The sequence below is a fragment of the Callithrix jacchus genome, chromosome 2 (assembly GCF_049354715.1).
Source record: "Callithrix jacchus isolate 240 chromosome 2, calJac240_pri, whole genome shotgun sequence".
Classification (NCBI taxonomy): Eukaryota; Metazoa; Chordata; class Mammalia; order Primates; family Cebidae; genus Callithrix; species Callithrix jacchus.
Genome location: NC_133503.1, coordinates 46,169,781 through 46,186,742, shown reverse-complemented (window position 1 = coordinate 46,186,742; position 16,962 = coordinate 46,169,781). Strand labels below are relative to the sequence as shown.

The window sequence follows — 16,962 nt, the reverse complement described above, 5'->3', positions numbered from 1 at the left end:
TACAGGATGAGCAGGTATTCAAAAATCGAGAACTGGGGTTTTCAGGAAGGTTGAGGGGCCCTATAAAGAAACTTTGTTGGCATTGTTCCTGGTCTATGAATTACAATCTGAACCACTGATCTAATTGTTTCATTAACCACCAGAACCAGCAATCTCTCCAAATATTCCACCACTGATTCAGTAGAAGATTCTAGGAAGTAGAATCTCCTTTATAATCTAAGTTAACTTCTACAAACTTTTGAAAGTTTACTAGGCCACAAATATCTGGGGTAGAAAACTTGACTACATTAATTAATGTCATATAATTTCTCATTATTTCCCTTTCTTTTCCTAATAGTTTCAAAGATGCCCAGAAATAAAAGTGTTACTATATTTCTTTATCATAAAATAAAAAGATTCCCATTATGTCTTCTATCTTATTTCCATTAGCCTTAATCTCTTTGGGCTAGTGGGGGAATTTTTAAACTCAGGCTTCTAAGAATAAAAGGATGGCAGAAATGACAATGAACCTAAATATTTAACTTCAAATGTATATATTTGGGAAAGTAAGATTCATCCTATGTTAAAAAGACCCTGGGTTTGTGTTTTTAAATTCAAGATTTTAAATATTTACTGTATGTAATGCCCACCCACACAGCTAATATTAAGGGAAGCCCCAAATCCATTGTACTCATAAAGATTTCCTGATCCCTTAAAATCCAAAGATGACTCAGACATGAACCCTGTCTACAGGGGAAGGTGCATTTGTACATAGCTAACTGAAATCCATGCTTCCTCAAGTTATACAAGAGGTCCTGTAAGAAAGTCTAGAAGAAGGCCAGGTCCAGTGGCTCACCCCTGTAATCCCAGCACTTTGGGAGGTCAAGGTGGGTGGGTCACCTGAGGTCAGAAGTTCAAGACCAGCCTGACCAACATGGCAAAACCCCATCTCTACTAAAAATACAAAAAAATTAGCCAGACATGGTGGCGGGCACCTGTAATCCCAGCTACTTGGTAGGCTGAGGCAGGAGAATCGCTTGAACCTAGGAAGTGGAGGTTACAGTGAGCTGAGATCGTGCCATTGGACTCCAGCCTGGGCTACAAAAGAGAGACTCCATCTCAAAAAAAAAAAAAAGAAAGAAAAGAAAGAAAGTCTAGAGGAAAATAAAAGGAGAGGTGTCACTTCTGAATGGGTTGATTAGGGAAGTACTGTCTTATGGACAGTAGAGCTTGTTTAAGCTCTATGTTTAAGAGCTTAGTTTTAAGGTGCTTAAAGAAGTATAGAATTTTCTCACATAGAAAAGGAGATGAGGTAAGTCATTTTCAGGCAGAGATGAGGAGACACAGAGTTCCTGGAGTAGTCAGTTCATTGGGTAGGCCACATTTTCTAGATTCTAGTGTTTGCATGATCATGTGTGAGTGTGTTTGTACAGCGATGACAGTGATAATATTTAAAACGGGAAAGCTAGGTGGTAATCTGTTAAAGTTTTTGAATTCAGTGTTAAAGAGCTGGTTTCTTCTGTAGTAATTGAAATTCAGCAAAGTTTTGTATATCATGAGAGCTTTTTAAAAAAAAATTCTGTAACAAATACAACTCAAGAAATGAGAAGTATCCATCCCTCTATGTATACCATTAAATTTGGTTCCGACTGTCTCTGACCCATCACAAGGGCAAAATGAGTATTCTCAGATTCACTATTCCGAGAACTCCTAGATTTTAATTCCAAGGAACAGAGACGTCTTCTGGCATTTTTCTCTGTGACTCAAAAACTCAACTGAAGAATAACTAGAAGGAAAGCCAAAGACTTATTTTATTCACATCTACTTGGGAATTTTTTTGATGGTCTGGAAGACGTATTCACTGAGTAAACCGAACACTATTCATGCTTGCTTTGCAAAGTTGTAGGTGCCTTTTGCCATGCTTACCTAACTTCAGGATTTACTTTATTAGATAGAAAAACAGGAGGCAGAAAATCACCGGTTACAACAGGAACTACAGGACGCCAGAGACCAGAATGAGCTGCTGGAGTTTCGAAACCTAGAGCTAGAAGTAAGGAAATGATGATGATAATAAAAATAATCATAACGATAAACATGCACTGAGCACACTGAGGAATTAGGGGCTGAGTTAAGCATTTCAGATTCGGACTCTCATTGGACCTCACAATCACCCTCAAGATTACATAGCAGAGGCAACTGAGAGTGAGTAATTTGCCTAAGTCCTGTAACTAGTAAGTGGTGAAGCCTTGATGCAACTCCAGACTGTCTGCTTAGACACTGTGCATTTCAACACCACTATCTTTATAAGCAAGACTAATAAATAATTCTTAAATAAGTTAAATAATAGATTTCACCATCCTCAATATTTCATTGTTTTTAAATACTCATGTCCATCTTTCATTGAATTTTGACTATTAATACATATTACTTAAGAATTATTTTTCAAAATGTGCTCTATGTAAAAATATTTTGAAGGTAAATGTGAATTTATAAGTAAACGTTTTAGTCTCTAATGCATTTCTGGAAAAAAAGGCTAAGAATCAAGGTAACTTGCCTTAGAAAATCTGACCAAATTTCAGGTCAGATTAATAAAGACCAAATTTCAGGTCAGATTAGAAAACATCTTTATTAATCTGACCAAATTTCAAAGGTATTGCTTTGTATTTTGAAAGTAAAACATAGAAACATCAGATTTTGAGTGTATCCTGCAAAATCTGACTTAGGATCTGATTCAGTGTATGTTGACTTATAAAGGTATAAGAAAAATTCCCTTTTGACTTCTGTTATTTTGCCAGTTATTTCTTCTAGAGGTTATTTCAAATTAGGTCTGGATAAAAAGTTAGGTGTTAGTAGGCTTCAGTGAGGAAAAGTCATTCTTTTGTAGCCCACATATCTTACTTATAAAGCTTGAATATGCAAAAGGCTGTTAGGCGCCATAAAACTTCATGGCAAGACCACAGTATGATATTTGAAAGCTCCAAATATTCATACAGTTTAAACTGGAGCTCCACTTACTGCATTTCCCTGATCAAAAAGTTTGCAAGAATGGATGACACCATCTGTAAATTCTTCTTCTCAATCTTTTAGTTGACTAGTCAGTTTTTTCCATTACATTTAATCATGAACATCTTGAGTTTGAATTTTTTTCTTTTTGCCAAATTAGATTAATAAACTGTTGAAATAGCATAAAGAGACCACTGGTTTAGTGTTTAATCAGTTTTTTTTTTAATTTCCACATATTCTTCACTGAATTTCAAGGAGAGAGAGAGACGATCCCCTCCATTTAATCTCCAAATTCACCCATTCTCAGATGGTGTGAGTGCTCTACAGATCTACTGTATGAAGGAAGGTGTTAAGGTAGGCAGATATTTAATTTTTTATGTTTTTAGAAATTAGAAAAACTGGGAATTGGAAAAGGGGAGGTTGCTCATGACTATTTTGTCTTTTAGTCACTGGATGTCATCATTTTGATACAAACCATGTAGTAACTGAAAACAGTCACATCTGCTAGAAAATTAATAGAATTTTTTAATGTGGTGACAGATGTATAAATGATAACAGTAAAAAACACAGGCATCCATGATTCTTTAGAACAGCATCATACAAATAAAAATGCAGAATCAAAATTAGCCTTAATTACCTGGGAGAAATGCGAAATCAATTTAATACTTCAAGAAATAGATTTCAAGTCTGCCAGATAACACAGTTTGATTCCCTTTATGGAGCCATTCTAGGTGCTATGGAATTCAGAATCATGGAATTGCAAAGTTAGAAGAGGCTTTGAAATCATCTAGTTCACCATCTCTTTTGATGTGTTTAATTTAGGGAGGATCCCTCTTTTGGAAGGCTAAGGGTTTATAACAGGTTGCATATTAAATAGAATATAATTCTCTTTTTAGTGCTACTGGATACATTTTAAACACTAGAGTTGAATTGAGGTGGCTCTGTCCCTGGGGAAATACATTGTCCTTAAGCGTAGTAAAATCACAGTGTGAATATTGTTCCTTGGGTAAAGCTGAGATGCTGCCTGCTATTTCTGGTCTCTCCTTACCTTCTGCATGGCCCTCCCTGCTCCCATTCTGAGCTGCCAAATATACTTGCTTCAGTTGCTTTCTCTCTACTTATGAAATTGAGCTAGGCTTTCCCTTTCCCAGTGGTAGGGCTCTATTGTACTGCTGTTTGAACATGAGTAAGAGGACAATGCGGAACTCATAAGGTAAAAAGTGGGAAATAACTTGGGTAGTAAAACTGTGCTTCCTTGTCTTCCATCTTAAACCATTGTCCTGGTGTTTAAATTTCTGGCCTTCCTGGGCAGCATAGTAATTTGTAAACCAAAGCAATTTTTTTTTATTTCACTGTAATTAAATGAAAACAATTTACTTTGCCTTTTCCTTCAGTGCTTTTTTTCTCATATAAATCACAACCAAATCCAATGAACTCTTTCAAATGGAGTTCAGCTGCTTCAAACTGACTCAAGGAACAGGGTAAAAATAAAACAGATGAAATTAATGCAAGCCAGCTTAAAAAAGGGGGACTGCACTATAGTTTTCTACATGGCAGTCAAAATTCAACCAGGTCAGAATTTTGCTAATTAGAATGACATTGGTTGATTCTTTATATTTATTACCTATTACTATTTTATACCTGAAAGTTATCATAATTAAAAAAAAAAGGTTTGGCAGTCATGAGAAGAAAGTTAATGAGAATATTTCAAGTCCTTACTACGTGCTAGACTCCTGCATACATAGTCTCTTTATCCTGGAGATCAGTGCCACCTATGAAGTAAGTATTTATTATCTCCATTTTGCAACTAGCAAAATTAAGAACTATCTGTTAAATACCTGGCCCAAGTTCATACAGCATGTAAGAGGCAAAATTGAAACTTAAAAGTAGGCGTGCTGGATTGAAAACATGCCAAGGAATTTCAGGCCCTAAAATGTGTTCCTCTAACTCTGTGTTCAGACAGTGATGGAATAGTAGGCCACATTAGTCTTTGACATGAGTCTCTGCTTAATTTTGCAGGATGTGAACATCCCTGATCTCATAAAGCAGCTTGATATCTTGGGTGATAATGGGGTAAGTAAAGAATTGATTAAGTATAGTATAGATATGAATTTGCCTAAACAGAGGCAAGACATACTTAACAATGCATCATGTGTAAAGAAAGAGCAAGTGAGATGCCATGCTCACTTAAGGATGTTGCTCCTTGGGAAGAATCTACAATTTATCAAACAACTTGGCTTAGGGGTTGTAAGGACCTCTGGAAGGTATTGGCAGAAAAGAGACCTGGTAAAGTGCTTTTCATGGGCAGGTTTCAGGTTTGAATGCCGACCACATCTCCAGTGACTAAAGCTAATTACTGTCTGACTCTGGCTCAAAGGCATCCAGTGTGAAATCGATCAGTCATGCATTTGCAAAGGCTGCCAAATACTAGGGTTGCTGGCAGCTCCATAAAAATGGACCAGAAAGCTATAATCCATTTTCTTTCTAAAAACACCTTCCAGACAGAGTCAAGGCACATTAATTCAGTGGGAGGACCATTTAGTGTGATACTAGGTGAATGGTGCTTGGAGGTTGAAGGAGTCACTGTTTTTCCCTTGAAAAATTATCAAAGGAGAGAACAGAATTAGTAAAATTACATCAAAACTACTATGAAGAGACTGTTCTTTATTCCATTTTGGTTTCTGTTTTTCTCATAACATGACTATTAATAAAGTATGCCTCCAGTGACACGGAATCAAGTCGGTGTTACGGAGATATTTTTAAAAATCACATTTAATATACTTCTTTCAGGTTTTGATTAACTCTTTGTTAAGAATTATTACTTAACAGAATAGGAATTTATTAAGGTTCTATACAGACTTATACACTATGTTCTGAGGCAGTCAGTCAGACAGTATTTTCTTTAGGGTAAAATGATATCAGTATCTTCAGCTTATGGCCTTTCTTATTTTTTACAGAATTTAAGAAATGAGGAACAAGTGGCTATCATTCAGGCCAGCACCGTGCTGTCCCTGGCAGAGAAGGTAATGAGTCGTACAAACATTTCAAATCATCTCTGTCTGGCTTAATACTTCAAGAGCATGATAGGGTGTGAAGGGCATTCCCTCTGCACATGACTTTCTGTGTGAATACGTAATACACATTTTACTTTTAAGGCTAGTACAACCCAGATAAAATGAGGACACCCAGAAGAAAAGTCTGTACACTGATTTGGGGTGGGTGAATAATTTTTCCTTTGAAATTCCTTAAAAATATGTGTAATTCTTCAAAAATAGAAAACCTTCTGGATTACATTATTTGCACAATCCTTACAAAACTGGGAGACCAACAAAGAAGAGTTTTGTGGGGCGGTGGTAAACTGGAGCATTGCTCTTGTCATAGACTTTTCCTCAAGTGTGTACATGCTAATTGCTTCCAACTGATCCTGTGGCTTAGTAGTGGCTCATTGCTGTCTCATTGAGAAAGCGCTACAGACTTTCAGGAGATGAACACTGATTGTGCTCTGGCTCCATCTTGTGTCTAAATCTGGTAAATGGCCAGATAAATTGGTGTATTCAGAGTACCTCACAAATCAATGCACAAAGCCTGGCAGGGTGGTATGTGCCTTTAGTCCTAGCTACTTAGGAGGCTGAGGGAGGAAGCTCACTTGAGTCTAGGAGTTTGGGGCTGCAGTGTGCTGTGATCACGCCCGTGAGTAGCCACTGTACTTCAGCCTGGGCAACATAGTGAGACTATCTCCATTGAAAAAGAGTACCGGCCAGGCGCGGTGGCTCAAGCCTGTAATCCCAGCACTTTGGGAGGCCAAGGCAGGTGGATCATGAGGTCAAGAGATCGAGACCATCCTGGTCAACATGGTGAAACCCAGTCTCTACTAAAAATACAAAAAATTAGCTGGGCATGGTGGCGCGTGCCTGTAATACTCGGGAGGCTGAGGCAGGAGAATTGCCTGAACCCAGGAGGCGGAGGCTGCAGTGAGCCGAGATCGCGCCATTGCACTCCAGCCTGGGTAACAAGAGCAAAACTTTGTCTCAAAAAAGAAAGAAAGAAAGAAAGAAAGAAGGAAAGAAAGAAAGAAAGAAAGAAAGAAAGAAAGAAAGAAAGAAAGAAAGAAAGAAGCAGTAAATAGTTGAGAGTCATGTGCACATGGTTGGATAACATGAGAGCAAGCAGTCAGCTTTCTCCAATCTGAAATGAGGGAATTCTAAAGGTCAAATGACAGTTTATTACTCAAACAAAAAAATGACATAAAGAAAAAACAGGGATAACAAAGAAATATAGATATGAAATAAAAAGATGCTTAAGAATAATTGAAATGGTTCTCTTTTGGATCCTAATTTAAGCAAATCAGGTGTTTTTTTAAAAGGACATTTTGTTGTCAACTGGAGAAATTTAATGTGGATTGAGTATCAGGTGACAAAAGTCATTAATGTTAATTTTGTAAAGTGTACAAATAACTTTGTGGGGTTTCTTTTTTTTAACAAAAAGGCCTTATCTGTTAGAGATACATATTGAAGTATTTACATGTGAAGTAACATGAAAGCTGGGATTTCTTCTTTTTAAAAAAACTTACTTCCTTCACAGTTTAATTACAGAACTGATCACTTTCCCTAATCTTTCCCCAGCAAATTAATAATGCTGCATGATCTCTAACATAACGTCCAAATTTAGAATTTGGCACAAAGACCCCCTGGGATTTGAGCCTTATCTGTCTATTTCTTTAGTGTCTCCTCTCCCTTTTCTCTCTCTCCATTCTCTCTCTCTCTCTCTCTCTCTCTCTCTCTCTCTCTCTCTCTCTCTCTCTCTCTCTCTCTCTCTCTCTCTCTCTCCCCTCCACTCTTCATCCTTTACACTGCTCTTTCTACCTGGAAGATATTCCCATCTTGCCTTTCTGCCTCTGCCTGGCTAAATCTTAATCATCAGACCTCCCCACACATAAGGAAGCCTGCCTATTCACCCAAGCTCCCTTAGGTGTTCCCGCTGTATGTTCCCACGGTGGCCTGTGCTTCTGCTCCTGTGGCTTTTAACAATTACACTGCACTGTCCACTGCGTTTGTCATATCTCCCCATCTAATTACCACTAGACTCTAAGGCCCATGAGAGCAAATAGTGGTGTCTCTCCATCCCCCACCCCCTGTTTTTTACCCTAGCTTTTCACACCAGTCCAGCGCATATACTAGGTGATGAATACATGTTAGCCGAAGGAATAAAGCTGTGAATTTGTGAATGCTCACAAGACACTATTTCAGTGACAACACAAAGATGAAGGAAACACAGTCTGTGCCTCCAGTGCTTATCTGGCAATGATAGCCAGAGAGTCTCATGCAGTTGGAATCATGAAGGGCTGCAATTCTTTATTGAAAGAAAAAATCTCCTTAGTTTAGGGCTACATACAAAACATAGGCTGATTCTATGGAAGATGAGGACCGAGGAGGTGAAAGAAAGGAAATATAGCCTTGTGTGTCTCATTTCTACAGAGATTGACGGGAGAAACGTCTCCTGCCCTGTGTGGGTGCAGTACAGTTATACTGAGCAGAACCAACACTTGCGCTGTGCTCCTTTAAGACAGGCACTTTCTAACTGCTGAAGACTAGGCGCTATTGTGAACTGTATTTCACACAAGGAATCTGAAGCACAAAAAAAAAAAGGTAGATAACTGCCTAAGGTCACACAGCTTGAAGTTGATGGAGTCAGGATTCATACCCAAGTAGTCTGGTTCTAAAGTTCATGATCTTAACTCTTGCACTGAACTCCCCCATGCAGGACATAGGCTTTGTAGACCCCATGGGAGCTGGGCTATCAGAGCTGTGGCAAATTAGCCCATACCTCTGCTTACCTCTTTTACAAAACAAGTATAAGGCTCAGTTGAACAAATATAGGGTGATGATTCCGTGCCTAGCTTTGTGGTAGAAAGCTAGGAACCAGATGAACAAGACACAAGCCTGACCTGGAGTGCTCATGGTCTGTTCAGCTGCCTTTTGTGCAGACTTTGGCAATGCACAGATAGAGTTACCTCTAGTCCGTGGGATTCACAGATAATAGTTTCTACTTCCAAGTAATTCCAAACATCAACAATGAATTTTTTGAGATGACCAACTTCAACAGCACTCTATTATATGCAAGTGTGATCTTTACTCAGAGTTTGAACCTAGACAAAATTCCAACAAGCAAACCCAAATGTCACTTTGTATTAAAAATAATGGCAGTGATCTTGAGTAAGAACATATTTGGAGCTGGATACCACACAAAATGCCGTAAGTACGTTATCCCACCATTCCTTCCAACCATTCTACAGGTGCCACCATTTTTTAATTTGTATACATTTAAGGAGTGCAAGTGTACTTTTATTGCATAGATTCATTGTGTAGTGGTGAAGTCTTGGCTTTTAGTATATCCACCACCCAAATAATGTACATTGAGGTCCCACTGTTTTTATTTTATACATGAGGAAACCAAGGCTTGAGATATTCAGTAACTTGTCCTGGATTACACAAGTAGGAAGGAACAGCAACCAACAAACAAATCCATATCTAATGCTTATGATTTCATGACTTTAGTTCACAGTACTCTTAAAAACATAATTTTAAAAAATATATTTCTTGACAACAAATGGGCAATAAACAAGATGAAGGATTTTGGATGGATACAATTGCAATATGAATCTATTTACACAATACCCATGACTGGCCGCAATTTATTTCAAGGGGAAGCCATGTGTCTGTAAAAGAACTGAGGGATTAGCGCCTCTCCAGTCTCAGCATGCTTTTTTTCTTTCACCGTGTTCCCCACAGCCAAATAGTGGTTGAACATGGTATTCCCTTGTAAGTATCAAGGCTGTAATGCATAGAAATGCTCACTGTGATCCATAATTTATCACACGTAAACTAAAAAAAAATGTCTGGGGCCGGGTGGGGTGGCTCACAACTGTAATCCTGGCACTTTGGGCGGCCAAAGTGGGTGGATTGCCTGAGCTCAGGAGATTGAGACCAGCCTGGGGAACACAATGAAACCCCATCTATACTAAAAATACAAAAAAAATGGCCAGGCATGGAGGTGTGCACCTATAATCCCAGCTACTCAGGAGGCTGAGACAGGAGAATCGCTTGAACCTGGGAGGCTGAGGTTGCAGTGAGCAGAGATCGTGCCATTGCACTCCAGCTTGGGCAACAGAGCAGGACTCCATCTCAAAAAAAAAAAAGAAAAGAAAAAGAAAGAAAAAGAAAAAAGAACTATATGGTAGTGAGATACCACTAGTACATGCAATACATGATGGATAATGTCTCATGTTATTTATTTCCTTAATATTTACATTATTATTAATCTTATTTGACAGATAAGAAACTTGAGACTTAGAGAAATCAGGTAACCTTTCCATGCCACCCACCCATGAAAAGCTGGAATTGAAATTACGGCCAAGGTAGTCTGCCTTCAGAACTCACTTACTTAATTATTATGCCCAATTGCTTCCCTAAAATGTAAGCTGGCATTTAACTTGATAGAGATTCATTATAATAATTTTTCTATTTAAAAATGTATATGGTAAGGTCACTTCATATTATTCAAAGTCTGCATTCAGGGTGTTTATCAATGCTAACATAAATATATATCCTGCGCACTGGGAAAGATAAGTTTTTATGTGATTTAAAATACCTCCACTTAACAAAAGTAATTCCTTCCCACTCTGCTGTAACCAAGTTTTTGTTTTGTTTTGTTTTGTTTTGTTGAGACAAAGTCTCACTTTGTCACCAGGCTAGAGTGCAGTGGTGCAATCTCAGCTCACTGCAACCTCTGCCTCCTGGGTTCAAGCAGTTCTCCTGCCTCAGCCTCCCGAGTAGCTGAGACTACCAGTGTGTGCTACCATGCCCAGCTAATTTTTGTATTTTTTAGTAGATACGATGTTTCACCATGTTGTCCAGGATGGTCTCGGTCTCTTGACCTTGTGATCCACTCGCCTTGACCTCCCATAATGCTGGGATTACAGGCATGAGCCACCACACCCAGCCTGTAATCAGTTTTATGTACTGTAAAATTACCATTGCCCCAATTCTCCAGTGTACCTGGCCTTCTTTCTCTCATCTTTCTTTCTCCAACAACAGAGCTAATGGACATAATGTCCCTTTTACTTGTAACTTCTTCATTTTTTCCCAGTCATCCACCCATTCTTTGGACCCCGGTGCAATTAACACTTATGAGAAAGACTCCCATGGTATTCTCCAGTAGGGGCAGAAGTCTTGATCTCGTTCACCATTGCATTGCAGCCCTAGGACTTGGTACAGCACCTGACACTTGCCAGTTATCCATAAATGCATTTGTTGAATGGGTGAATGGATGAATACAAGGAAGACCATAGTCTTGCTTCTGAACTATGAGATAAAAATGTGTTGTTTTTGCTTCAGTTCTCAGTCTGCTTTCTGAGATATAAGGGGAAGAGACTGAGCACCTCAGGGGGGCACACAGACATACACCGTGTCAAGCAGTCATGTCAGACACTTTTGTCTTGTTAATTCCTTAGTGGATCCAGCAGATTGAAGGAGCAGAGGCTGCCCTACACCAGAAAATGATGGAATTGGAAAGTGACATGGTAAGTACAAAGACGAGGTATTGTAAAAATTAAGAAAAGTTTACAAGGCAAAGGGAAAATTAACATTGCCTCTACCAGTTTTATCTGGCACTGATGAAAGTTTGTCGTCTTTCCATTATTTTATGTATAAAACATGGAAAAGAATTACCAGAAGTACCAAGCAATTTCAAGCTATATTCTCCCCCAAAAGTGTTAGCTTTTCAAAAATATCCAAAACTAATGCTGAAGAAAATTGAATTTTCTTCTGTTTTTTTTTTCTTAGGCTAAGTAATTTTTCCACTGTATTTAATTAACAAGTAAAAACTACAAAAATAGAGGGTATAACTCTGATTTTAAAAATCCCTAAGTCACCTTACATCCATTAGAATAAAAAAAAAAAAAAACTAGAAAAAAGACCTAGTGCAGTGGCTTACACTTGTAATCCCAGCAATTTGGGAGCTTAAGGCAGGAAGAGCGCTTGAACGCAAGAGGTTGAGCCCATTATAGTGAGAATCCATCTCTGCAAAACCTAAAAAATAATTATCGGGCATAGTGGTATGTACGTGTGGTCCCAGCTACTCAGCGGAGCAGTGGGGTGAGGGGGTTGTGAGGCAATAGGATCATTTGAGCCCAGGTCATGGAGGCTGCAGTGAGCTATTTTCGCACCACTGCATTCCAGCCTGGACAACAGAGGAAGACCCTGTGTTCCCACAATCAAAAAGATAAAACAAGTATTGGCAAAGAGAAGGGGAAATTCAAACCCTTCTTCACTATTGACGGGAATGCAAAACTTGTATATCTACTATGAAAAATAGTATGGTAATTGCTCAAAAAAAATCAAAATAGAATTACTATGTGGTTCAGCAATAGCACTTCTGGGTGTGTATCCAAAAGAATTGAAACCAGAGTCTGAAAGAGATACTTATACCCCATGTTCATAGCAACATTATTCACAATAGCCAAAAGGTAGAAGTAACCCAAATGTCCATCAATAGGTGAACAGATAAACAAAGGTACAGTATACATATCATGGAATATTACTTAGCCTTCAAAAAAATGGAAGTTTTGACACAAGTTACAAAATGGATGTACTTTCAGGACACTATGTTAAGTAAAATAAGCTAGTCACAGAATGATGAATGCTATATGAATCCACTCATGTGAGGTGCGAGATTAATCAAACTTACACACGGACAGTAGACTGTGGTTGCCAGGAGGTGAGAAGAGGAAACATAGAGCTGTTGTTTAATTTGTATAGTTTCAGTTTTGCAGCATGAAAAATGCTGTACATTTGTTGCATAACAATGTGAATACACTTTGTACTTCTGAATTGCACACTTAAAACCGGGTTAAAAATGAGTAAGGTTGTAAATGTTACGTGCATTTTACCACAATTTAACAATTTTCCTTTTACTCAGGAAGTCTAAAAATTGGGTAGTATTAACTTACAGCAATGCATAGAAATTTATAATAAGATTCAGCTGGGCACTGTGGCTCACACCTTTAATCCCAGCATTTTGGGAGGCTGAGGCAGGCGGATCACCAGAGGAGTTTCAGACCAGCCTGACCAACATGGAGAAACCCCGTCTCTACTAAAAATACAGAATTAGCAGGGCATGGTGGTACATGCTGGTAATCCCAGCTAGTCAGGGGGCTGAGGCACGAGAATCACTTGAACTCAGGGGATGGAAGTTGCAGCGAGGTGAGATCACACTATTGCACTTCAGCCTGGGTAACAAAAGCATGTCTCCATCTCAAAAAAGAAGAAATAAATTTATAACAAGATATTATTAATGTTATCATTAACTAGAAAACATGAGTGAATTCCTATTGGGTCAAGGAATCCTAAAAAAAAAAAAAACTTGCATTTGTGTAGCACATTACAGCTTATAAATCATTTGCTTATATTTTATACAGTGCTCACATTTTACTGAGAGATTAGGTTCTAATGTCAAAGCACATAAAAAGAACAGTTTGTTATTTTATTTGATTTTTATATTTGGCCAAAAAAGATTTCCAAATGAGCAATTTGTTTCCAAAATTACCCTTGAAAACTCTTTAAATGCACAAATATTAATTAAACAATTAGCCTGTATCCGGCACTGTTCTCGTGCTAGAATTCAGCAATCATCAGCAAAGTCAACGCCAAAATTACTGCATACAGATATACGCTCTCTCAAAAGTCAACACTATTGAGATTTTCTTCAGAGGTGGAAGAGGTCTTTGTTCCTTCAGTTAAGCACCCAAAGGGACTATTGACTTGTGCTTGGGACTATGTGGAACACAAAGGTACAGTTTTAAGTGCTAATGGCAAGATGCTCATAATATGAGAAGCACATAGAAACTGAGAACAAGAGAGGGAACATCGGATTTTTATGTTTCCCAGCCCACACTGGCCTTGTAGCTAAAGCAGACACCCGCTCATTAAGTGGCAGTGTGGGTGGAATCACTCCTACTCCTTAAATTGCTATTTTTGTCCTTGTGTTTGCTGATTGTACACACATGAATTTAAGTTAAACTTGTTTACTATGCAACCTGGCTATGTTACACTTTATCACATTTTTACAAAAATATATTATCATAATGTATTTACACAGATAGGCTTATTATTAAACACTAGTCAAAATCTATACTTAATCACATACTCTTAGTTTGAAAATCTTTTAGAGCATTCTATGTGGATTTTTCATTGTATCTTTTATGCGGTTTTCCATTGATTTTCACATTTCTTGTGTAAAACTGCAAGGATCAAATTATTTGCCTAACAGACGAAATTTATAACTCTACAAATACTAGTGATTTGTCTTATGGTAGAATTAGGGAAAACATTAATCAGTACAATTTGTATGTCATTTTCTAGTTAACCAAGCTGACTCTATCTATGGCCCTTTGTTACAGGAACAATTCTGCAAAATAAAAGGCTATCTGGAGGAAGAACTAGACTACAGAAAACAAGCTCTTGACCAAGCATATATGGTAGGTACAACAAGAGATAGAGACACCCTGAGTATTTACAGTTATGTACTGTGGAATAAAGTATCCTATTTAATTTTCTATGCTATGTACTTGAATAGGTCACAACGTGCAGTTCATTTATTTATGGTTTGAGTTCTAATTTTAGAAGAAAGACATTCCTAGCTCTTATTAGGATATTCTTATAATATCTAATAAATATTCAGCTATACTTCATTTTTTAACAATTAAGAGGCCAGGCGTGGTGCCTAATGCCTGTAAATCCCAGCGTTTTTGGGAAGCCAAGGTGAGCAGATCCCTTGAACCCAGGAGTTCAAGACCAGCATGAGCAACATGGTGAAACCCTGTATCTCCAAAAACAAACAAACAAACAAATACAAAAATCAGCCAGGCATGGTGGAATGCACCTTGTAGTCACAGCCACTCAAGAGGCTGAGGAAGGAGGATCCGCTGAGCCTGGGAGATCAAGGCTGCAGTGAGCTGTGATGGTGCCACTATACTCCAGCCTGGGTAACAGAACAAGATCCTGTCTCTAACAAAACAGATAAAAAACAATTAAATGTATGTTGTTAGATAATATTTAGGGGAAGAACAGATGGGATGGCAGTGTAAATTAAAGAGAAATTTTATTAAATAAAATACAATCATTTGGGAGTCTGATCTAGTGGTGGAATAATAATGTGTTTAATGTTTGTTATGCATATTTTAAGTCATTTATCTCTTACAATAACCCTGTGAGGTATAGGCAAGATGATTATTCATATCTTACAAATGAGGATAGTGAGATTTAGAGAATATAAGAACTTTGCCCAAGTTGATAAGTAGGTAGTGTGTAGATCTGACTCCAGATCCTGTGGCCTTGACTACCATAATCCAGCCACAGCAACTGAGGCTTTCATGGCAAATAGGCTGTGCCTTTTTGTCTATCACAGATTATGATGAATAAGGAGCACATGTGATCCATTCCTCACTACCAAATTCCTATTACACAGTTCTTCATGCTGAACTACAACTCATATTTATTCTCTCCTTATGCTCCACTCTCCCTTAATTCATGGTTATGAGTCAAAAGAAAAAGAGCAAACTAGAGGAATATTTCAAAGAATTCCTAGCAGAGGTTTTCATAATGCTTTCCTGGAAACAGCCTGAGTCACCTTTGGGGAAAGAGTGAAGCCCTTAATCCCTGCTTGTAACAAAGATGAACTTGTCTTTGCATTCCAAAATGAATAAGAGATTCTGAGCATTGTTTGATGGGGAAAGAAGAGAATGAGCATTCGTTGCTAGAGACAGAGAAGAAAGTGATTTTTGCTTCACTTCTACCTTTCACCCTTGTCTCTCCTACCTGTACAAAATTAAGTTGTGTGTTTATGTGGCTCCCAAGACTATTGAGTACTTATTCAGAAAACCATATTTAACCTTAAAAATAGGAGAACTGCTTAGCCCAGGACCAGAGCTAGGAAAATATCTCTCACCAAAGCATGTCTGGTCACTTCTGCCAAACTTAGAAGGGATTAAGATTGTAGATTATAGCAACTGTTATCTAAAGTATATCAAAAAAGAAAGAAGAAAGAAACAGATAGAAGAGGTAGTGGATTCTTCATCTACAAAGAAAAAAGACTCAGAGAAATATTATAATGAGAGCAGCTATAAATCTCAGAGAATTTTAAAGCAGACAAATTCCAAAACTGTAGGTCATTTTTGGATTTTATTTCTCAATTTTATTTCAAGAAAAAATATGGAGACTAAAGCCATCTTTAAGTACCAGACGTTTGTCATGTATTAATAGAACAGGAGCAGTATCTTGTGCATGAAATAGATCTCCATTTAAGTATTTTGTCCTAACTTAGACTATTTATTTCTAGAAATATGGCCACCATGGTAGATATCTTGAAATATTTGAAGAGCTGTGTTTTTTTTGAGATGAAGTTTCACTCTTGTTGCCCGGTTCGGAGTACAATGGTGCTCACTGCAACCTCCACCTCCCGGGTTCAAGCAATTCTCCTGCCTCAGCCTCCTGAGTAGCTGGGATTACAGGCGTGCACCACCATGCCTGGCTACCTTTTCTGTATTTTTAGTAGAAATGGGGTTTCACCATGTTGGCCAGGCTGGTCTCAAACTCCTGACCTCAGATGATCTGCCCGCCTCAGCCTCCCAAAGTGCTGGGATTACAGGAGTGAGCCACTGCGCTCAGCCAGAGCTGTCAAGCAGATGTGAGAACACACTTATTCTCAACCACACATTAGGATATGAAGTACAGTTATTATAACAAAGTGAGGGGTTTCTGAAGAGGAAACTTATATAAATTGGGCAGGGTTCAAAGAAAGAACAAATGTTCCCTCACTAGAGAAGTTCATGGATTGGCTAGATGACCCTTATGGAATCTCATAAAAGGGGATTTTCAAAAGTGTAATTAGCTAGAGATGCTTTGAAGTTATTTTCTTGCTAAGATC

At 38.2% G+C, this 16,962-nt stretch overlaps 1 protein-coding gene across 11 annotated transcripts in view; it reads left to right on the top strand.

The window, feature by feature from the left end:
* The window catches only part of JAKMIP2 (janus kinase and microtubule interacting protein 2), a 207,011-nt gene that overhangs the window by 155,678 nt on the left and 34,371 nt on the right, over nucleotides 1-16,962 (top strand). For 9 of the 11 annotated variants that reach the window (XM_078365755.1, XM_078365752.1, XM_078365750.1 and 6 more), the window contains 6 exons: nucleotides 1,931-2,029; nucleotides 3,238-3,336; nucleotides 5,002-5,055; nucleotides 5,940-6,005; nucleotides 11,492-11,560; nucleotides 14,438-14,515. In XM_078365755.1, the coding sequence (XP_078221881.1) occupies nucleotides 1,931-2,029; nucleotides 3,238-3,336; nucleotides 5,002-5,055; nucleotides 5,940-6,005; nucleotides 11,492-11,560; nucleotides 14,438-14,515 (465 nt within the window). The remainder of the gene's footprint in view (nucleotides 1-1,930; nucleotides 2,030-3,237; nucleotides 3,337-5,001; nucleotides 5,056-5,939; nucleotides 6,006-11,491; nucleotides 11,561-14,437; nucleotides 14,516-16,962) is intronic. The other 2 variants (XM_078365758.1, XM_078365759.1) reach the window with 1 other exon arrangement.